General features: G+C 35.1%; 1 protein-coding gene across 1 annotated transcript in view; it reads right to left on the reverse strand.

Moving 5' to 3' along the window:
- Positions 1–506: 506 nt before the first annotated feature.
- The window catches only part of insc (spindle orientation adaptor protein inscuteable), a 58,294-nt gene continuing 34,238 nt past the window's right edge, over positions 507–24,562 (reverse strand). The window contains exons 2-9 of the mRNA XM_073089429.1: positions 6,964–8,910; positions 5,937–6,218; positions 5,241–5,544; positions 3,869–4,156; positions 3,315–3,486; positions 1,933–2,141; positions 1,271–1,458; positions 507–873 (exon numbers count right to left, since the gene is read on the reverse strand). Of these exons, the coding sequence (XP_072945530.1) occupies positions 603–873; positions 1,271–1,458; positions 1,933–2,141; positions 3,315–3,486; positions 3,869–4,156; positions 5,241–5,544; positions 5,937–6,218; positions 6,964–8,909 (3,660 nt within the window). The 5' untranslated portion in view covers position 8,910 and the 3' untranslated portion in view covers positions 507–602. The remainder of the gene's footprint in view (positions 874–1,270; positions 1,459–1,932; positions 2,142–3,314; positions 3,487–3,868; positions 4,157–5,240; positions 5,545–5,936; positions 6,219–6,963; positions 8,911–24,562) is intronic.

Below are 24,562 nucleotides of genomic sequence, written 5' to 3' on the forward strand. Positions count from 1 at the left end.
CACTAAATATAAAGTAAATAATATACACGATAACATTATAATTCTATCCCTACATTATAATTTTAAATAATGAGGTGACTACAATTGATAAAGTATTACATTAAAAGTATATACAATGTATAAAGTAAAATTATACACAAAAATCTGTGAAAATATAAGAATTAAAGTTGACATGGGTCTTCGTGTATACAAATTGTATATTTAAAAAAAAAATCAAATTAAATAATAACATCAAATACAATAAAGAAATGTATGTTACTCATACGTATGCATGAAATATATTAAAATTTCATTTGTCATTTTATTTTTATACACAAATTTTTACATAAATTTTATTACGCATACAAATTTTATAATTTTGTTACCCTTCTTAAAGTACACATTTCTCAGTCTTCAAACCAATATTCAATTTTTAATTCCTGTCATTTAAAAGTACCCTAATAATGTACTATTCATTAGAAAAGGTCATATAGCACAAATTTTAGATACACATTGGATTAAACATATTAAAAAAAAGTTTAAAGATTGAAATTAATATTAAAATAAGCTAAACCAATATTTAATTAATTTCTTTGGATGTGACTTGAACGGTGGGTCATGCCTCAAACATAACTCTCTTGTTTAGCAGAGAATAGCATGAGAGACTCCATCAAGTGGGGTTTGATCATATCTTGGACATCCCGCTGGTGGTCTGCAAAGGCATCTGGGTAATGTTTGTAGATGGTCCGCAGGGCTTTGAGGCAGTGGATGAGGGTTTGGTCGGGGTTGTCCTCGAGGTGCGGTCGGGTTCGCTGCATCCTAACCAAGCGGGTAAGATGAGGAATGCCCTCCAGTTGCACAATTTGAAGCGCCACGTCCGGAACTACTGATAACCTGTTGGAAAGTAATATTAGAATTTAAATGAATTGTGTCGGAAAATAGAATTTATATTTAGGATGTTTTTTGATTTTACTGTTTTTTGTTTTTATTTATCGATTGCAATGTTCTTATGGATTAAAATAATTTTCTAGAAATTATATATAGTGTAATGCTTTTTTTCTGGAATACCATTTCGAACTTATTAGTCTTACAATTTGTATTTTTTATTTGAAAATTTGTATTGAACTCATTATGTCAGTGAAAACAAATATATGGAATTCACATATATTAATTGAAAGGTTTTGGTGCGGTAAAAATCCCACATAACCCGGCGTCGCTCCCACGTCGTCGGGTACCTTTTGAAGGTTTCCCCCTCGATAACAAAAAAGAAAAAAAAAGGTGTATAGTTTACCTCGATATAGCCTCAACAGCGTGGCAGTGCAGCCTCGCCTGCGCGCGCAGCTCGGCGTTGCGCGGCGCCAGCGCGGGCGCGGCGCGCGTGAAGCACAGCAGCGCCACGCTCGCCGCGCGCAGCCGGGACAGCGATAGTACGCAACGCGGCACGCGGGATAGCGATGCTAACAGGGATGCGGTTTGCTCCTGGTAAAACGTATAAATAATGTGTAAATAAGTATATGAAGCAGATAATAAAATATTAAAATTAAATATACAGGTTGAAACTAATGAGCCTTCAGGGCCCACTCAAAGGAGTTACGAAGCCGACTTGGATAAAAAGTAAAACTTTTATAAAATACTACTTTTATAAATTTAACTTTTATAAATTATACTTTCATTTGCATAGTAGAATGACCTTTTTTGCTACATTTAAAAAATATTAAATATAAATTTTGGATTTCAATTCTTTTTTGGTAGATGATCCAGTAAACTTCCTACCAACTACCACCCAATATGATTAAAAGTTATTTTTTTGTATCCAGCCTGTCCCATGTCCCATAGGTATCTTGTATCTGTACCCCGTAGTTTACAATGGGCAATGATTCAATGTCGATAAAAATATCAAATGTCATTATTATCGAACTTTCATATGTCGTTGCTTCGCAAATTGTATCTCACCTGCAGAAATACTGAAATGTTGGGACCACGGCGTTTCACAGCATCAAGCAACCGTTCAACTGTCCGATGTTTCTCGAACACCTCAACGATGTCAGATTTAGGGCCTTTGTCCTCCTCCTTCTTCTCTAGTTCCAACTCCCTCACCAGGTTTACAAGGCAAGCCGTGCAAAGCAGCAGGAGTTGACAGCACTCAGTGCGGCATAATAGACCTGTTAAATTATAAAATAATTGTATAATTACACAACAGTAAAAATAGAATCAGTAAAATTTTACTGATCCCGCTTTTAAATATTCTATTAAAATATAGTTTAGATTTCTGGACACAAAACAATACTGTATAATAACAAAAAATACAAAACATATTTAATATGAACTAAATTCTACTGCAAAAAATAGTGAAATGTAAATAATGCTAAGAGCGCCATCTATATTGTAGTACATAATACTGTACGCGTAAAACTGCTAGTCCGCTCTGAATATAGAAATAAATCGCGTCGTCATACCAAATTGTATGACTACACCTGCTCGCAACAACATCAGAGGGGACTAGCAGTTTGGCGATAACTATACCAAATTCTATTGCAAAAAATATGTAATGAAATGTAAATAATGTTAAAAGCACCATCTATATTTTAGTACGTAATACTTAATACATTTACTATTCGAGTTTCAACTACTTAATAACAGATGGCGTTACATTACACGAAGTTCTGCTACTCACCAATAGATGGCGACACATTATGAAACACTAACAATCAGTAACCACTAGCGTTACAAATCACTACACACGTAAGAAGTCTTTAATAGCTTTGTGATAAACAGTAAACCACTTCCACAGTTACTTAAAATTATTACGAACAGTTGTGACTTCAGTTATAAATTTGCACGAAAGCTTTTGTAACTAGATATTTTTAAATGTTGATGGAAAAAATAATCAATTATTTTGGACTGAATCATTTTTATTACTCCTTGAATTTAAAATGTTTATTGTCCTAAATTAGTATTATGCGAAGTCTTTGGTAAGAACAATATTTAGATCTCAAATACATATTAAAGTATAATAAAATTCTAATAAATATATTTTTGCCGGAGTATGTTTTATAATATTTTATTTTAGGTACCTACTTCAATTTTTTGACTGACTGATGGGAATAAACTTCCAGTTTAAAAAATACTTATGAAAAAAAAGATTTTTACACTTATAGCCGTAGAATAAGACCTGTATCGTAGGTGCCATAGACACACACACAAACATTCAGACCCAAAAAAATCTAAATTTATCAATAAGAGGTCTGGCCGGGGATTGAACCCGGAACTTTCTGAGCATTAGAGCGTGGTGGTCCACCATCAGTTATCATTATTTATTTAAAAAAAATATTTACCAGTGATATTTTCGACGATGGTATCCAAGTACTGGTGCAGTTGTGTGAGGTCGTAGTGCCCTCGGAGCCAGGGCGCCGTGATCTGCGTGAGCACTGTGATGGCCTCCCGCATCTGGGGTTCCGGGTTCGATCTGTCCGAGAGAATGTCTGACAGGATTTCTATACCTCCACCCTGAAATATAAACAATTGTTAAATTGTTAAATATAAGTCACTTATTTTTATTAATTGTAGTCATAATAAATGTTAAGTTACTTTTGATGCCGTAATTGAAATAGTAGATAATCACTTAGATCTGTTTCAAAAAACGCTGTTTGTAAATGTCGAAATTTCTAAAATTTCATATAAAAAATAACTTTAATTTTTGACTCTATTGTGAGGGCCCTCACTTGTGAATACCCCGGGGCTGTGGGCATTAGGCACATACTAGAACACAACCAGTCACCAAAATGTGACGCAGCATTGTATATAGCCTGCTAAGGTTAACTGACTTTAGAGATCTATTACTCCAGTGTATTTGATAGAGTACGTAGGTTCATGAAACACATTAACTTACCTCTTCAAATTGTTTAACAGCTTCCCCGGTCACGCATACAGTCGCGAGCGCTCGTAGCGACAACGCCTTTATAGAGCTCTTGTTGCTCTCAATAATAGCCGTGAGCAAAGCCCGAGGAACCCCACAGTCCACGAACGGTAACTCAGTGATACTCTTGATGATTTTGGTACATTTCTCGTGGAGAGAACTCTCTGTGTTCTCGCTCAACATCGCCAAGTGGCCGATGGAAGTGAGAGTGCTTTTGAGAATCATGTCTGATGGTGGTTCTTCGATTATTGACACTAGAGTCTGGAAGAAAAATAAATAGTGTTGTTATTGCGTGTAAATTGATTTTCAGTAAATATTCCAATTTTTTGTAGATGCAAAATAATTACGTACATAGAAAATCAAATTGAGACAAAATGTTAAATTATACACATTTTACTAATATTAATGTTATTATTAAATTTAGCAACCGACCGATATAGATTTTTTAATCGGATTTTTTTAAAGACTTGTGAAAATATAATGTAAGGGTAGTTGTGTAAATTCTTAAATTACTATAAGACTTAAACAAGATATGTTTATTATTTTTTTAAGTTTTCTAAATGTAGGTTTCGTCCCCCTTTACATCGTTAATTTGTCAATGACTAACTTACAAAAGAAGTATACAGTCTTCAAGGTCATTAGGTATATCTAAATATATATAACTCAAAGGGGACTGACTGACATAGTGATCTACCAACGCACAGCCCAAACCACTGGACGGATCGGGCTGAAATTTGGCATGCAGGTAGATGTTATGACGTAGGCATCCGCTAAGAAAGAATTTTGATCAATTCTACCCCTAGGGGATAAAATAGGGGATGAAAATATTTCTTTGTAACGCGAGCGAAGCCGCGGGCAAAGGTCGTTTGGCTTATATTTGGTGAACAATTGCCAATAGCAGTCCTTTTGTACAAGAAACCTATGTACTAAATCACTAAAGAATGAGATTAAGTGCTATTTTACATTGTTAAAGAACATATACACGATATCCAACGCCACATTATAACTAATTGAGGAATACTTGAACAGCACTCGTGCTTGACCGAGCCGGTCGTTAGCCCATTATATCTTGATCGCTCTATTAAGTATGTATATAAAAACCGGTGTGATAGTCAATAAGTTACAGAGAAATAGGACTTTGTTAAATTCCGTCAGAAGTAATGTCTCTCCTGACTTCCGACAATTTTAGAACGTAATTTTCTATTTTTATTAATCATTTGTTATTGTTTGACTCAGAAGTCCCAAAGAAAGATGATGAATAGGTTAAGGCGAATTAGAAAAGGCCTGTGTCTAGTATGTACCTCGAAAGGCTGATGGATGGATGGATGGAGATATGTAAACTTACCTTCATCTGCTGAACTAAAACCGCTTTGGTCGTCTCCAAAAATATCCCGATGAGCGTATCCAGATGTTTCTCGACCAGATTCCACTCCGGGTGGCTTTCATTCAGCTCCAATTTGACATCTTCTCCAATGTCTATTAACTTCTGGAGGTACATCTGTAAGGACTTCTTGATCTTGTCCCACCGTTCCGGCGTCTCTCCAGGTGGTTTCGTGTTCAGCGTGATGCTGTGGGCTAGCACGAACTCATTGATGTTTGCAATCAACAAACATATTTGTTCCTCGCTCGTATTGTTTGTTTCTAGTTGCCTGAAAATGTTATTAATATTACTATTACGGGAATAGACTTTGGTCGATGTTTATTTTATACTCATAGTTTCATGATTTCTGATAAGTGGTAGAAATAGAGGCAGGTCTAGAAAAATTGGGAAACGAAATCACATCTGACTGGATAGGACTGATAGTGATTAATCAATCTTCCATGGTATATTCATTATCCATCCATTATTTTTGATTTAATCTTGGAGTGGTCACTGCACCCAGTGACCACTCATATTTAAAATAACAAATTATAATATCCAAATTAAATCAAAAGCTATAAATAACATAAATCAAATACATATATGACAAACAAGAACACAATTATGCCAAGAATACTATATAGGTAACAGGAAAATAATTGATGAGTAATCCGTAATTACCTCAAAACATCACTGTATTGGTGCACAATGATTTGTCCGTGCGTCTGGACCTTTTTAATGTTTCCAGTGATGGTGGCGGAGCTGGCTGATACCAGCGCCTTCATCTCGGCACCAAGTGGCTTGCTTTGCAACGTCGTCATGCATTCGTTCTCACAGGAGCTCACCAGGTCGCAAAGCCAATGCTGAACGGGTTCTGGCTTCCGTTCGCACAGTCGCTCTAACGTTGTTTGGTCTATACTCCTCTCTCTGTATAGAATCTCGTTCTGATTGTTCAATACCAACCTGGAAAGAATGGTTATATGTATTATAATTACATGATATCTTTAAAAGCGGTGATACAAGAGCGTTTCTTCAAAAATGCTGAGGCATTGACTCTCTGGTGTCTTTTTGAAACAGGTAGTCTTGTCGCTAGGTTTTTTTTTATAATATAAGAGTAGCAGACGAGCATGCAGTCCACCTGATAGTAAGTGGCTACTGCCGCCCATGGACATCTGACATCAACCCCAGATAGGATTACATATTCCTTCCTGAGGTCGGCCACAGATGCGCCGCTACCCCTGAGGAGTAAGCTGGAACGCCTCGGAAAAGTATGTCTCCCTTACCACACCCTTCAAACCGGAACACAGCAGCGCCTAACACTGCTGTTATTAGGTAGAAATAGGTGTGGCGGTGGTCGCGGCCAGAGTCGAACCACAATAGTTTCTACCACCTTCATAGGTCTAATTACAACAAAAACATAAATACGTAAGGTTGTCACATTTTGTGCTTGTGTAGCGTTAATGGTACACGACGACTGTATCAAGTTGAATCACAAAAGGGCTACTGTATGCTGGTCTGAAGAAAATGGCAAACCGAGAATAACTTACGTTTGAAGTATTGCATCAGTGGTCGTGACTCAACAGAGAGCATGACTTGCAAGTTCGACTCCTTGCTTGTCTGAGCCCATATGGACGGTACTATTTACTGAACGGATATTTCTTTTTGCATATTTTATTCTACTAAAAATTGTAGTGAGGAATATACGTACCCGCTATTAAAGTTGTCTAATAGGTTAACTCTACGACTACTCTTCTTGTTACTGCTTTGGTTTCTATTGCTGTTCATATACTCGTGAGGTGCGAGCATTTTTGGTGTCGACGTACATGCTAAGTTTAGTTGGACATCAGCAAAAACGTCTTCATCTTTTAATTTTTCCCGTTTCGAGTCATGAGTCAGGTCTTTGTCATTTTTAGAATCTGTTTCGTATGGAGTTTTGTGTTTGTCTTGGAATTGTGGGGGCGGAGTCACTCTTCGAGTTTTGAAGTAGTTGATATCGTCATTGGGTTTGTCCTTTTCTCTTTTAATATCGCTTTCTGCTGCTACGAGTCTCTCGTTGTAATGTGGTATCAACATCTCTTGTTCGGGATATCCTACAATCACCCACGAATTCTGTTCAGTTACTCTAGGAAGACCTAAGGATGGGACTCGGCTACCGTTTAGAACACCACCCGCATGCTTTTCCACTGCACCAGGCTTATCTTTCTTCGATGTTAGCAATTTAAATATATCCTTTGTCTTTTCACCTTTCATTGCTAATCTTTGCTTGGATTTTGGGCCTACTTTCTTTGTAGGTTTCAAATGAAGACTGTCCATGATATTTTTCCCCAGTATTGCTTTAGTAGGTTTATGAACTTGTTCAGATTGTGTTGTTTTATTTTGAGTATTCTCATTTGGTAATTCATTTTCATCGATGTGGCCCAGAGAGTGGTAACCATCTTGAATGTCTAATATTTGCTGATCTAGTCGTTGTGCTTCAAAGTTCAGTGACTGATTCAATCTATTTCTTTGAAATTTCGGTGTAGTAGTAATAGGAATATTATCTTCGTTGGACATACTTCGTTTATATTCAATCCGAGACGAGCTGATTCTTTCAGTAGGTACGTATGATACATTAGATATAGGTGTCCGAACCCTAGGTTGGTTGACGACTGCAATTTCATTATTGTGTGACAATTTAATGTACTCTAAATTTTCATTGGATTTGTTTTTACTTGTCTCCAGATCCTTTACTTTCGCTACTTTACTGATTTTGGTGCTATCGCTATCGGTACTGGAAACGAAGGTTTTCTTAATTGGGTACTTCTTAGACGGACTTAATACGTTAATATTTTTAGCGGGTATATCTTTGGTATCATTTTGTATTGCACTTTTGTTTGGAGTATTTTCCTTATTACTTATATTATTTGAAGGAGAAACTTTTACATCTATCTTACTACGCGGCTTGATAGGTTTCGGAGTTAAGGATTTGTCAACAGATTTTTCTACATTTTCTTTATTATATGATTCATTATTAATGTTTCTTGGCGTTGGATATTTTGGTTCTATTTTATTCGGAGTATCACTATCCTTATCCTTTAATAATTCGAGATGCTCTTCATCTTGATGAATTTCGCAATACTTTTGTAAATCATAAGGAGTTTGTATGACGCTGCTGCTACGCAATCGCGGTTTTGGCGTTGGAATTGCGTTGGTAATGTTTTCGGAAACTTTGGGACTATCAACCACATCCTTGTTAACTGAATTTTGAAAGTTAATAGCCTGTTTTACGGTTATGTTTTCATTGTTGTTTGAATCGCTGCTACTTGAAGATTTGTTCTTTTGATCAATGTTCTCAGGAGATTGGTAGTAGTGGGAATTTGGTGGTGAAGTATCTGAATCAGAGAACCCTGAATCCTGACTCTTATGACTGCCAGGGCTACCATGACGTAGAGGCCACTGGTTAATCTGTTCATTATTCGGCCGTGCGGCATTGCCAGCCCTGTTTAGTTGCTCATCAGGCTGATTGGCGATCCAATGCGGTAGTTGGGGCTCCCAGTCTTGTTCATCACGTCGATTGTTTTGGTTCCAATCGACCGGTTGTGCCACCGGGCTGCCAATATTCGGCGGTGAGTCACCCCACCAGACCTTGCTGCGCGTTCGTTGGAAATTCGACATCCTGCAAAGAAACAAAGAGTATGTAAGTAAACTCGTGGGAACTGTCAGAGGTGTCGAGTTTAATGATCGAATCAAATGACGTAATGTCTTAGACGATTATGCCTAAGTATTGGGACGTGAGTGATGCGTGACCGCTGGCGATTTTTGTTTCCTTTAACGATGCTATGGGAATACGTATTTCAATGGAATATGACCTTCGGTGAACAATATGCGTTGAAAAATGTCGCGGGGTATTATTATAAGTTATAACTATTTCGTTCGACAGCTCCATTCGTGGAGCAGATGTTTAAAACCGTTGCAGATTCCATTGTGTACGTTGAGTGCAAGGCCATTCTTAAAGTTCATGCAACTGATTTCGTCTCCCCTTTGCTTTTTGAGTTAGAGAAGGGTCATTTTGTAAATTTTACCACGGTTTTTTTATTAGCATAATTGTAATTTTTTAATTGTGATTTTTAACTCGTATGAGTAAAAATGCGAACTATGAAAAAATGGGTCAACTCGTAAAGAAGTTTCATTTGAAAAACAATATACATGTATAAATGGCAGTATAGAATCATAGACAATCACATTTTATTTAGTTGTATGTTTCAAAATGGCAGTATAGAATCACAGACAAACATTTATTTAGTTGTATGTTTCATGTGTCCCTACAAATTGAGTAGCATCAGGAAACAAATGCGTATACAAGTTTTTTTAGTTGTTAAGATGAATTTAATATTGTTAAGATTTTCATACAAAAACTTTCATATCACTTCGTACTAACACTACCACAGAGTGATTGAAGTTAGACATATATTTCGACTTCTTACCAATTGGTAATAAATGGTTTTGGGTAATATCGAGCAAATTTACATATACTTACTTACTATACTTAGACAGTAAATGTACTGTTTTTGCGTACGGTACATGAATTCGGTCAAGCCGTTGTGGTCTGAGGTCTGAGTCAAACCATATGATTCATAGCAGTAATATAATAAGCAAACAGTCGGCTACCGATAATGTTAGTCAATTGATATGTTAGATATCTCAACGATACATATCTCACGTGTTATGAAATATGTGTGGAATAATGTAGTAACACCAGTGAGTACTGTTTCTGCATTAATATTTGTTTAATTAATAACAAAAAGATAATGGTTAAGAAACACGGCCTCTTGCTCTCGAGTTTGGTCCGAAAAAAAATGTCTTCATATGTGTGTCTACCAATACGCACTTGGCCAGCGCGGTGGACTATGGCCTAATTCTTTTCATTCTGAGAGGCGAGCCGTGCCCAGCAGTGGGACAGTAATGGGTTGATGATGATGATGATAAATAAAAAATAAGGACGCCTTTACAGGATTATAAAATGACTGCTTTATGTTAAGTACAATAATATTTAAAACAATTAAAAATAAAATAATTGAACCCAATCGCTACTCAAAATAATATTTTCAATAAATTTGTAAATTACCTTTATTTGTATGAAATTAAATCATGATTTAAATCTCTTTGATACCTCGATATGCTAATCAAATTTTAAAAATATTTTCAAACAAAATACTTTACATACGCTACAAAGGCGTACATTTTACTAAAATTTCCAGGGTTTCTACGTTAAATTGAAAAACCATGTAAACGAACGAAGTATGTCAGGGTGTGGTTTAAAATGATTTACTCATGGAAGTTCCAGCCGTAGGTATTAACCGACAGCAATCATCCGTTGAATGACGTGTCACATATAAATATGGGTTATAGTATGGGGAAAACCTTGTGAACAATTAATCCGAAAGTAAAATATTTGTTTCGAGTTATTCTCTTCTCTATTCTTATTCTATTCTCTATGATGGGTCATAAAGGGTCAACTTTGAAGAAAAATAGTTTGCTTTTCTTTAAAACAAACTTTCAAAAATATATTTTTTATATTATTATAATAATTATATTTACGAGAGGTGAGAAAATAATTGTCGACGTAAAATAACACTTTTATACGAAAAAATTATATATAATCAAAATCATGCTTATTATTAATAATTATTAGTTAGTTATTAATTTAAATTACCACAATAACAAACATGTTTATCAACTATACACAATTTACGAGGCATTCCATGGCAGGTAATTAAATAATTACATAATCAATAAAACACGTGACCTTTGACCGAATAATGGTTTATATCATATGAGTAGCAGACGACCATGATGTCCATCTGATGGTAAGAGGCCACTGCCCTCCATGGACATTTGTAATCAACCCCAGATAATATTAGTTTCCTACCTGAGATCAGTTATAGAGACATACTTTTCCCAAGGCGGTATAACTTAGTTCTCAGGTCCTTAGACGTCAGATAGGAATATCTAATCCTATCTGGGGTTACGACATCCATGGACGACAGTAGCCACTTGTACTGTACTGCATGCTCGTCTGCTACTCCTATATTACCTATATTTAAAAAAAATCTTCAATAAAAAATACCTAACGCAGGTAAAAAATGAATTGCGCTTGCACCTACAAATGTTTAGCGTGACCCGTATTTCGAAACTGTCTACTTAGGCAGGAGTCGTTAGCCTGCTAATTAGCAGAGCTAGAACGAAGCTGGATTATGTCGTAAGCAGTGATGGGCGGAAGACTTAAGTAGGTATGTAGGTAAATGTTTTATAATATTGAAGCAATCGAGCATGTAGCATCTGATGGTAAGTTGCTACTGCACGGACTTCTGTAATCCACCCCAGACTAGATTAGATTCCTACCTGAGGTTGGCAAACGATGCATTGTTACTCCTGAGGACTAAGGTACAAACGTCAGAAAAGTATGTCTCAATTTTTTTTATAATATAGGGGTAGCAGACGAGCATACAGTCCACCTGATGGTAAGTGGCTACTGCCGCCCATGGACATCTGTAGTCTACCCCAGATAGGATTAGATATTCCCACCTGAGGTCGGCCACAGATGCGCCGCTACCCCTGAGGACTAAGCTGGAACGCCTCGGAAAAGTCTGTCTCCCTTACCACACGCTTCAAACCGGAACACAGCAGCGCCTAACACTGCTGTTATTAGGTTGAAATACGTGTGGCGGTGGTGCCGCCGGAGTCGAACCACAAAGAGTTCTACCACCTTCAAATTTACTACAGAAAGAAGTATAGCTTCTTACGTGCGTAAAGTCCCCGTAAAACTTCTAGTCCGCTCTGAATATAGAAATGAATAGCAAATTGTATGATTACACCTGCTCGCAACAACTTCAGAGCGAACTAGCAGTTTGGCGCGGAATATACACAACTACACATAAGAATGTTATTTGTCGTCGTCTGCGCTGGCCAAGAGCGTATTGGTAGACTTCACATACCTTTGAGAACATTTTTAAGTTTCTCATTACGTCACGTAAATTACTACAGTAACACATTAGCTTACAGATCCAATCGTTATCCAGATTACATAAATTGGCAGTTAGATCAAGTAAACTAACCTATAGGTGTATAGTATAGAATTGTCAATTAACCGAAGTCGTGGACCTACCCACCATGTCTTAGAAATAGGGCTGAAAAGGTTAGATGCGATCGGTTAGATAGCATTGATACCTGAACACCTGCCATTGTATAGGTCAACTATCAGTACTTTCGAGAAAAGTAGATTTCTAGACGACAACCAAAAAGACAGACATTCTTCTCATGAAAACACCCAAAATATATAAGGTTAATCTTATGTATAAAATTCTCGTGTCACAATGTTAGTTATCGTACTTCTCCGAAACGGCTTTACCGATTTTCACCTAAGTTTATATGCATATTCAGTGGGTTTGAGAATCGGCTACTATCTATTTTTCATACCCCTAAGTGATGGGTTGTTCACCCTTAACATTTTTTTATTTATATGGCAACACAACGTTTATCGGGTCAGCTAGTTATCAATAAAAAGGCAACGGCAGTGAAAAGAATAAAATTCTGTATAATAATCAATGAATAACTTGCTATCCTATACATTATATTTCAGAAAGAGAACCTTAAAATAATACTTAACTGACTTAATAATAAGCATTTGAGCTTATAAATAAAAAAATGTAACCCCGGAAAGACGCGTAAATTTTATTTAAAACGATACGAAATATACAGGGTGAATTTTTAAAACGGGCCTTCAGGGCCAAATCCGAAACTATAAGGATTAGCGAAAAATGCTGAAAGGAGTTACGAGGCCGATTTTGATAAAAACTAAAACTGCATCATTACTTTTTTAAAATAACTTTTTCCCTAGCCGGGAATCGAACGAGTTCATTTTGAAAAAAAATGCACCCTCTATATTATTCCACTATCTGATAGTGTTGCTTATAAGGATCAAAATCTGGAAAGTAATGATAAATGACAAACTAAAGGAAAAGCCTCAATTTTAAGAAAATACATATTTTTTTATATTAATTTGGCAGTTAAGTTCCCGCCATTTATTAATTTAAACATTACGTGTATTAACATTTTTTTTAGCTTTAATGTTTCTAATCATTCGAAATGGACCATATTTTCCGAATAATTTATATTTTTATGTCCGACTTAGCTAAGGTTATTTTTAGGACCATTATAATAGATTTACTTGCTATGGGCGGAGTTTCGTTTAATACAGATGTAAAGTTGACAATTTGCGAGAATTTCTTTTTAGAGTCAAATCCGAGTGATTACTAAAAAAAGAGATATAGAAAATCATATTTAACGTTGAAACGAAGTTGTAAACCACAAACAATAAGAATTTACTATTTAATCAGTTATCTATTTTCATTAAAAAATTAATCCTGAAAACGGCGGTAACTTATTTGCCAAACTATTACTTTCTTATACTAAGCCGTATGTCATAGTCATAACATCGAATAATTAGTTGATTAACCATCAAATTCTTCAATGGTATGACTTATGTCTGTTTCTAAAGAATTATACATAAATCATTTGTTATGTATAATCCTTAAGAATTAGTATGCCAATGTATGGAAAAATACGTATTTTCTTCAAAATTTTCCTTTTCCTTTAATTTGTCACATAACATTACTTCCCAGAATTTGATCCTTATAAGCGACACTATCAGATAGTGGAATAATATAGAGGTGTAATTTTTTTCAAAATGAACTCGTTCGATTCCCGGTTAAGGAAAAAAATATTTTAATAAACTAATGATGCAGTTTTAGTTTTTATCAAAATCGGCCTCGTAACTCCTTTCAGCATTTTTCGCTAATCCTTATAGTTTCGGATTTGGCCCTGAAGGCCCGTTTTAAAAATTCACCCTGTATATGGTCATTATTATTTTAATTCCCAGAGCTCTACATCTAAATATTTATTTTTTATTTCCAAGTATCTCCGATGCCAATGTGGGTATGCGGGTTACCGGATAGTTAAAAAGCCAATGAATTTTCGAATTCTCGTTGAATGTCTGTTAGGAGTTCTAAGAAATATGAAAATTTAATTTGCATATGAACAGAATAAGGCAATAATTAAAGAACGAAAAGTATCTGAAAAATAATTTAAAACTAAACTATAGGTACCATAAACGAGGGAATTTATCGCTACGTCATCGACCTTCGCGTGATAAAGTCCTTGTCTGCTAAACTTCTCCGCTTTCTGGCCTCCTGGTATAGCATATCAACGTTTATATGAAAACAATGCACGACATAATTAAGAGGTATTGTTGTTCCTTTCGGAATCATCAAAAAATCAACAAACACTTGATTTTTTTCTGTTACGGACGAACAGCGGGGTCTTAGAGAGTATGAGTAGTCCTGGTAGAGAATGCTCATAGCATTAAGTCCGCCTTTGTACCATACTCTAGGTATAAGAAGAATAAATAAATAAAAATAAACAACGGGGTCTTAGTTATTGAGTCTCGAAGGTGTAGAACCCTTTGTGATTCAACTCCTGCGGCACCAACGCCACACCCATTTCTGCTTAAACAGCTATGTTAAGCGCTGTTGGGTTCTGGCTTAAAGGGTGTGTCAACCTCAGGTAGCAATATCTAATCCTATCTGGGTTTGATTATAGATGTCCATGGGCGGCTGTAACCACTTACCATTAGGTGCACTGCATGCTCATCTGCTACTCCCATAAGTATTATAATAATTATACATAGTTTAGAAAACTAAATAAAAACCACGCTAAAATCGGTGAAGGAAAATCGTTAATCCTTATTCCTGACGATCCTGATGAGGAGAATGGGATAAAATGATTAAAATCGTGTATTGTCATCGGTTCTTGATAATTGTTCAAAATTTTAAATTAATCGGACTGTTCAAAGTGGGTAAAAATCGAGTTCAAAGATTCCGTTACATAGATACATACATACATACATACATACAACCCAAGCTAATAAAAGCGTGGTAAAAAGATTGGTCCCATTTTAGCGATCGAGTACGGACACCTAAATGTAAATACTACTTCATGGCCTCGTACATTATAGAGCAATAATTGGATACTGAATGCCATAAGTTATTTGGAAGTTTATCGCTGTGTCATTGACCTTCGCGTGATAGACGGGTCCTTGTCAACTTCCTCCGCTTTCTGTCCGCCTGGTACCGTCGCGATATGCCTCAATGGAAACAATGCATGTCTCATTCAACGGCTTGACATTGAATATTTTGTTCGATTAACTCACGTTTATCATTACCGATTCGCGAATTTTCGTTTTATGGTTGTCTCTGGTAGGAGCAAGGTTTTGTGTTATCTGTTATACGATATATTGGTGGTTGTCTATAGTAAGAACTTATTAAATTTTCAAGGACATCTTTAAAAAATATATATGTAAACGATACAGGTTTGTGTGTCAAACAGAAAGATTCATGTGAAATAAGTAGTTCAATAAAAGAAACTAAATAAATACATTCGTCGTTTCCACTGCCGTTCAATCACGAATCTCAGTTATGGCAGTCATAAATAGTAATGCAATCGTAGCGAAAGCATGACTAAATTATACCGATACAGTTTACGTTTCATGGTTATAGGTTACTTGTAACTTCAGTCTTATACTACGAGAAATAAAAATCAGTTTATATGCTATTGTTGAATTGTAGCACATTTGCCTTGCTCCATTAGAGATGTGTCCGTGAGCGAGGATTTAACGCATTTACGGCTTGATTTTGCGTAGAACGTACATAATGGAACGCAATCATCGTGATTAGATGCAAGTTATTCTAACATCTACGGACATTTTAAGTGTTAAAATCTAAACCATAGATTAGTAAAGATACTTCGCCGTCTTGAAATTGAATGAAGCCACAAACGGCTTATTAGGCTTATTAAAAAACAACATTGTTTTTTGAATACTTGACAAATAAAAACATTTTTAGAGAAAATTTACGAATAAATGACTAATACTGCATATTAGTCATAATAAATAAATAAATATTTTAGGGACATTTTAGCACGGAGACGTGGCAAAACTTTTTTACCCAACTATTTCAATTCTCAAAACTGGGTACATTTTCTTGTTAGGAGTGAGTAATCTTTACTAATCTATAATCTAAACCTACAGTCTTAAACTATTCACCAACCAGTCCAACCATACGCTTGAAGCAATTATTCAAACGATAAGTGCAGAATTTTTTTGAAGTGAAACTTCTTAGACGATTCGATAATCTATTGGTGTTCGTCAATTGAGAGTTTTTGAAGGACTCGACGTCTCGATACTATTTTTTTAATGTAAGTATGTTACGTTATGTTAACGTATCTATCAAAAATAACAGCATCTAAGAATGTTGCTGAAATTATTTACGTTTTTTAATAAATTTTACTTTATTAATGAATCCTATTAACGCTTGCTTTATTGGTTCGAGAGATAATTTATTCCTTCTACAATTGTATTTTTATAATGTAAGTGCAGAATAATATCCGTTTACTTTGAGCAAAATCTGCTTAAAATTGTTTAACTTTATGCTTAATTGCTTACAACAAAATATCTAAAACTTCCATATTTCATCCTACATTTCGCCAAAACATTTCCTGTTAACACAAAAAGTATTGGCACAAAACACGTGTGTGCATTTATTGATATTTATAATCTGTGAGCAGTAGCCCGCGTAAATGGTTCGGTTGGGTCTGCAGCTGGCATAACGGTCGCGTGTCATCTGCTCGTCCATACGCCACGCTTGGCTGTATAGCACGCGCCCTGCGTCGCTTCAGTAACTTTAGAAAAAATAACGCGTAGAAGATGAATGGTTTTTGTTACCTTGGCCCGTCCTAAAATGAAAGTATTTTTAGGAATACATCCGTAGTATTAAAGGTATGTCGAAGGAAGCGTCTGAAATTTACTTTTGCGATATAAAAAATGGATATGTTTATCGTAAAGCGTCTTTAAAATATGAAAGGTGTTTAAAAATATATAAGTAGGTATGTGTTTCATAAGTATGACAGGACCTTATATTTTTAATCTATACTGAAATGTTAATATATGAATTCTAAATTTAACTATACTTATAATAAGAAGTTATACTTCTTTGGTATTTAAAAAAAGTGCATGTGTGACGCAAGCATGTTATTTTTTTTAAAGAAAAATGCCATGGTATAATATATAACTTCAAACACTCTATCATAGATTAGTAAAGATACTTCGCCGCCTTGAAATTGGATGAAGCCACAAACGGCTTATTAGTAAGTTCTTTTTTTTTAATTCTTGACAAATAAAAACATTTTTAGAGAAAATTTACGAATAAATAACTAATAGGTACTGCGTAATTTACATGATAAATAAATAATTATTTCAAATATTTTAGGGACATTTTAGCACGGAGACGTGGCAAAACTTTTTACGCAACTATTTCAATTCTCAGAACTGGTTACATTTTCTTGTTAGGTGAGAGTAATCTTTACTAATCTATGCACTCTATATATCATATTTTGCCAATTTTTTATTTGTAACTGCCAGCTAATAAAAACTAACCGTTACAGTTCACACGAATCAATAGTGTCATCCGTGTAGTGATTTGATCTCTATGGTTACCGCCAGGTGATGGAAGTTGTTTCAAAGGGTCACCGTTCCGTTTGGCGCCCCTTGCGTATTGGCTCGTACCTCGTCGTTATACATGGTGCTCTAATAAATAAATATTAATTTTAATTTTGTAGTATTAAGAAGGTACTTTCTTTGATTGACTGAGTGATAATTTTGACTAGATTAATTAAAATATTTTTTTATTATATTTTTTTATTTTAATATACTGTTATATTTAAGCACTTGTCTAAAATACTTAGTGAAGTAAAACCTTGGCTGGCTTTTCTCCATACTTAAATATATTCTGATATAACGGACCATGTAAACTAGATAATGTACAAAGTCATTTAAATAAACAAAGTTATATAACAAATTAACTATTGTTACAATTTTGATCGATTGATCACGTTTTGCAGCGTATATTAAAGAAGTAATAACGATAACAAAGTTTATATAAATTTTATCATTGTAGTTAATTAATCGGCAACTTCAAGTGTGTATGTTTTTACAATCTAAACATTGTAGAGACAATACTAATATTAGTGATGAGTAATTATAAATTGAAAAGGTCTCTACCATATTCGACCACAATGGAACATTGATTGAAATTATAATTGTTATTAAGGTAGGGATTATTATTTGTGACTCATATTCTATCATGTAGCTAAAATGATTAATATATGACACAATAACACACATAGTTAAGTTTAATTGTATTTTTAATCTATAAAATTCATGGCCAATTCGAATATTATTATGCTAATTACAGATAATGAATATTAACATATCAACGCATGTTCAGTATTGTATTATTTGTTTCTGTGGCGGGACCACCATTGTTTTGCGCAATGGCGACTGACACTTGAACAAGCGGCGTAATTGTTTGATGAATTAGCATACCAAATGGTATTTGTTATGTTATAAGTTATATGTATGTGCCAGAGACGATATCTATGTTAATATGAATGGATGGAAAAAACGGATAAACATCATACTAATCTATGGAAATGAAAATATTTATAAGAAACATTGATAGATGTAGACCAAAAGTAAGTCCCTCATATATTTTGTTTAGTGTTAAAACTAAAACAAGAAATAACAGATTTATTAAACAAAATATTTAACAATCTAAATTAAAACAGAAAAGTCCCGACTTATTTCTTAAATTATAGGACACGTAGCTTTATTAAAAAGCAAAATTCACCCGTAATTACTTAAGATACATTTCTATAGAATCATCTATATCTTTAAAGAAGAACGAAAGTTTATTTCTTATGTATCTCTTTCACTAGCGTTAAAATATTTTAAAACTACAATAAATTTATTCGGAGTGCAAATATAATTTTTAATCAACCTGTATAAGCTGGAGTGTTCCCTTTATTATCACACTCCCTACTTTGCCCAAACACCGTCCCGTACTGGTTCGGTAACATCTGTCTACATTCGATATTGTCGCGGTACACACGTCAGTAACCATACAATTCATTTTGAACAGGGTGTCCCTTTTTTGCTACACAACAATTGCAGTTTATGTTGTTACTAATGTAAATTTTTGGAAGTCTGTATATTTTAATGTATGTGACAAGCTACACATTTTTTTTAAATATATGATAAAATATTTTAGATCAATTTTATAATTATACATTATTCTAATTGTAATTTTAAATCTGAGTGGAAGAGAAAATTTAAAACGTAAAAGTTTCACGACTTTTAACTATTTCTACGCGTACTAAAAATTCACAAATTTGATTTTCAAATGAACAATGCATAGATGGATTAATAATGAGCGTTAATCAACTGTAAACATGATCCTGATGTGGTAGCTCAAGTGTGGTGACCACAACGCGATGTTCAGTCGTACATCGGGACTTCCGCGGCTCAACGGAATGCAAGCGGTGAAAGCCGATTACATCATAACGAAACGACGGACTGTAATTATACATGTTATTAGTTTACTATTAGTACCGTTTGACACTTTTTGTACCTACAAGTGCTTCAAGTAATACACCCTGTATATAATTTAGTGAATTTTAGTCTGTTTATGGTATACATTTTGATTTTGTATAACGAAGCTTTTGTATTTAGTAAGTACACATTTCAAATTAAATATAATTTTCATGTTTATACGTTGAAATTTCTATTTATGTAAGTATTCTTTGTTATAAATTTTGGTAACCTTTACTCTCAGCTGTAGTTAAAGCTATATTTTATAGTTTTAAAAGGTATAAAAATATCAAAACATTTTACAAGATTTCGTTAGCCAGACTACATTTCAAAAATCTTAAAAATGTTTGGTTTTTTTACATTCGTATTAAAAATACCCAATGCCATAAGGTTAACGCCGTGATATCTAAAGCTAAACGTTGAACTTTCACCTATTACACAACTAGAGGTGATAATTATAGACATAAATTATCTCTTTTGCACATAAAATCAGTTGCGTAACCGTAAATGTAAATCACAGATGCTTCGCTGTCTGCCGTATTTTATCGATGTCAACAAGTAATATACTATAGTCCGTTTTTAATAATTAATCTTTCCACGATCTATCAACAAGCATGCAGTCCACCTGATGGTATGTGGCTACTACCGTCTTTGGACATCTGTAATCAACCCCAGATTAGATTAGATTCGTAGCTGAGATAGGCGATAGAAACGCCTCTGTCCCTTAGAACTAAGGGACTACCTGGAATGCCTGGATAAAGTATATCTCCCTTACCACACCCTTCAAATCAGAACATAGCAACGCATTAACACTGATGTTATTAAATAGAAATAGGATTGAAGATCGTATGATTCAAGTTCTTCTACCTTCAAACTAGAACTCAGAAGGTTTACTTATACCGTTGATAGGGTATATGAAAGAAATATGTGTAGTCATGCACCTAGTATTAATTTGATTTTTATTAGAAGTCGGAAGGTTGTAATGTTTTAAACACGTGTAACATTGTTTATAAACAAATATTGTAGCTCGATTGCATTTTATATCAATGTTTTTATTCGCCGGGTGAGTCAGTAATTGTGTGTCATTTTAGGATTACATCGATAAATATTCAAAACATTATTAGAAACAAAATATGATTTTAGAAAGAACTTTTAAATTGACATTATTAATGTAACATAATTTTTAATAACATGATTTTTGACTATCGTGATATTGATCGATTTTATTTTGGATACAAGTGAGTAGAAATTTTCGCTATAAAAATATTGAAAAGTCGCGTATCGTGAGTACCCGTTACATAATTTACCATTTTGTATCCACAGTATTATTCGTACGAAACTACAAATAATGATGTTGAACAACTAATTATTAAATATAATTATTACTACTGGCTATTACAGTCTACTCGAAGAGTATTTTTTTACCAAGCGTTGTGCTTGGCTGAATACGGAGTACCTTTTGCCTGGCACGCGTCGGTGGCATATGGCCGATAACGCGTGTCAACAGATAAAAAAGCCACGCGCCAGTTTAACTTTTTAATTAAGTACAAAGGACTTTACATTTAGCCAAGTTAAATAAAATTAATTGTAATTTATTAAAACATTCCCATACAAGTTCAATACACCTGTGCAATGTTTGCAACGGAATTTATCGGATCGTAAACGATGTTCTATTGAAGTAATTGTATGTGATGAATGGCGACCTTGGCAGTGAATTGATTAAATGCTTGACATTTAGCTTGCCGCAGCTGCGAATGTCTCGTTATTAACAATTAACTTTCAGTACTGAGCAGATGTTTGCCGTGTAAGGAATTATAAGGAACGCGCTAACCGTCGGAGTTTTTTAAGATGGCTAACCGCTAGGACTGAAAAATGGAAAAATATTGTCACGGTACTAAAAAGCGGTTAGACGTACTTAGTGATCACTATTTTATTAAATTTATAAGAATATTTCGTAAAATTAAAAGTTACCGCCTGTTTTCTAGTTTGCACAGAGAGACAGTACTATATTTATTAAGCTTTTATATATCGACGAGCTTTTACCCGCGGCTTCGCTCGCGTTACGAAGTAATATTTTCATCCCGTATTTTATCCCCTTGGGGGTAGAATTGATCAAAATCCTTTCTTAGCGGATGCCTACGTAATAACATCTACCTGCATGCCAAATTTCAGCCCGATCCGTCCAGTGGTTTGGGCTGTGCGTTGATAGATCACTATGTCAGTCAGTCACCTTTGAGTTATATATAATTAGATATCGTGCATATCGTTAAATATTTTATTTTTGAGTTGGAAGCACTCTAAAATCAAATTTGTTTTGTTTTATTAAAATATTGATATCGGCTAAAATAGGTTTAATGACCAATTAGTTCCTACTATGTTAATCAGTATGTACCTAGTCTCTATAATGCTTTAGTATAGGATTATTCTTCTTATTATTATATAGCAGTGATAGCCTAGTGGCATAGCAGTGATAGCCTAGTGGTTAAGAAACTCGGCCTCTCGATCGAGGGGTCAGAGGTTCAAATCCCAGGCACGCACCTCTAATTTTCAAAGTTAAGTGCGTATTAGAAATTAATTATCACTTGCTAAAACGGTGAAGGAAAACATCGTGAGGAAACCTGCATACCTGTGAGATTTATAAAAAAAATCTCAATGGTATGTGAAGTCTACCAATACGCACTTGGCCAGCGCGGTGGACTATGGCCTAATCCTTCTCATTCTGAGAGGAGACTCGTGCCCAGCAGTGGGACAGTAATGGGTTGTTGATGATAAGATTATTCTAATTTAAATACAGTGCAACTAGCCCAAAATGTCATTGCTTATAGATCTATGCATGTACCGACTGACTTATATGAAAACAGCCTATTTTCTACGGAATGTTCTTTGTCCACTCTTCCATACTGGGAGGCCTAATCATAAGTATGGCATTTGCACGTGTTGCCTACAATAATACTATGCGGTAATGGTAGTTTTATCGACATAACTTGCTACTTTATAAAGTAACTTTACACACCTTGCTAAGCTGGTATTATTTTATGACGTCATTATTTGTGTTTAAGGCTAACCAAGGTAGAGTTAATAAGGTTTACTTTCCAAAGGAACTTAAGGGAGTATTTATTTTATAGGGTTGAAGTATCAAAGGAACATGAAATCTATCTGATGATACATTCACCGTCGTTCACAAACATCTGAAACCAACTTCGTATAGGACAGAATTCTACCTGGATCTGATCACAGATGCAACTCCCGAGGACTAAGATACCTTAGATAATTCGCCCACATCCATACCTTTGCACAAGCTTGCAAGAACTGCTGCACGCTGGAAATATGTGTTAATTTCAACTCCTATAACAAACCCACATCCTCTCTTCCTTGGATGTGCAGGTGGCGACCGAGGAGTCCAGGAGACGGACTATGAATCGTAAATCTGCGGCAACCATCTTGCGTGGCCTAGCACGCTAATTATGATAAAACTGCAAAACAGAAAGTCTATGCCACAAAATTAATTTCTAAGGGCTGATGAATTAGGTTTGAGGGAGTTTTCTACCATCAACAGGCTCGTCGTAATCTTCCACAGGGCTGTCTAAGGTGGTAGACAGCAAGAAACCTTGAGAACATGATGCAAAACTGTCGAAACGTTAAATTTCCTCCTCAAGATGTATTTCTTCATCCTTAAAACAATGATTATTCATACATACCTTATAAAAACTGCTATGTTCAACTTGTAATCGCGTTCAAAATAGTTTATAAAATATAAAATAGCGTTCTTTGTACAACTGATTGGTTTTCAAGTAACCAATTAATTGATTCGCGGTAACATTACGAAAAAGTTAATTGGTTAACGTAATGAAAATGCCGGCTTGAGACATGTCGTGAATGCACGTGAAATAGTAAAGGCTAATCTACTTAATGAGTTCTTACGTACCTTAATTATGTTTAGTAAATTGAGTAATAAAATGTAGTACATTTGATTAGTTTTGCGAAAATGATGTAGCATACGAGCATGCAGTTCACTTGATGGTATCTATAGTCCGCGTCACTGTTAGTCCGCTCTGAAGTTGTTGCGAGCAGGTAGTCATACAATTTGCTATGGCGACGCGATTCATTTCTATATTCAGAGCGGACTAGCAGTTTTACGCGGACTATAAGTGACTACCGTCCATGGAATTTGTAATCAATCCCAGATAAGACTACATTCCTACCTGCGGTAAGCCACAGATGCGCCGCCTGAGGACTGAGCTGGAACACCTCGGATAAGAATGTCTCCCTTACCACACCCTTCAAACCAGTACAGCAGAGCTTAATACTGTTATTAGACAGAAATAGGTGTGGCGATGACGCTGCCGGAGCCGGCACAGAGATTGTCTACTCTTTATGACTGAGTTATTATGGTCGGTTAAATTTACTTACTAACGTTGAACGTTTATCCAGAAAACGAAATAAAAATATTCATGTGAAGAAACTAATGGTGTGGTAACTACAAACAAATTTACTAATTCGTAATATCCCTGCTTTCTTTTGAGTTATTTTTAGGTTTACCATTCGTGTCGTTTTTTCTAGGTATCATAGTCCCATTTTACTATTAAAGGTTACGCATGTCGCTATTCAAACTTCATCAGTATCAAGTGGATTTAATTAAAACTGCAATTAAATTAAGCATTTCCGTTGATAAACAAACCGCCATAGTGAGTTAATGAAATCACGTCGTGCGATCCGTTCCAGTCAGTATAATTAATATTTCCCATGTCTCCGACACGGGTTACTAATTGCTGCTGTTACCGATATACGT

This window comes from Epargyreus clarus, unplaced genomic scaffold (genome assembly GCF_041222505.1).
Source record: "Epargyreus clarus isolate Ecla_fem2 unplaced genomic scaffold, WU_Ecla_fem_2.2 ptg000029l, whole genome shotgun sequence".
NCBI lineage: Eukaryota > Metazoa > Arthropoda > Insecta > Lepidoptera > Hesperiidae > Epargyreus > Epargyreus clarus.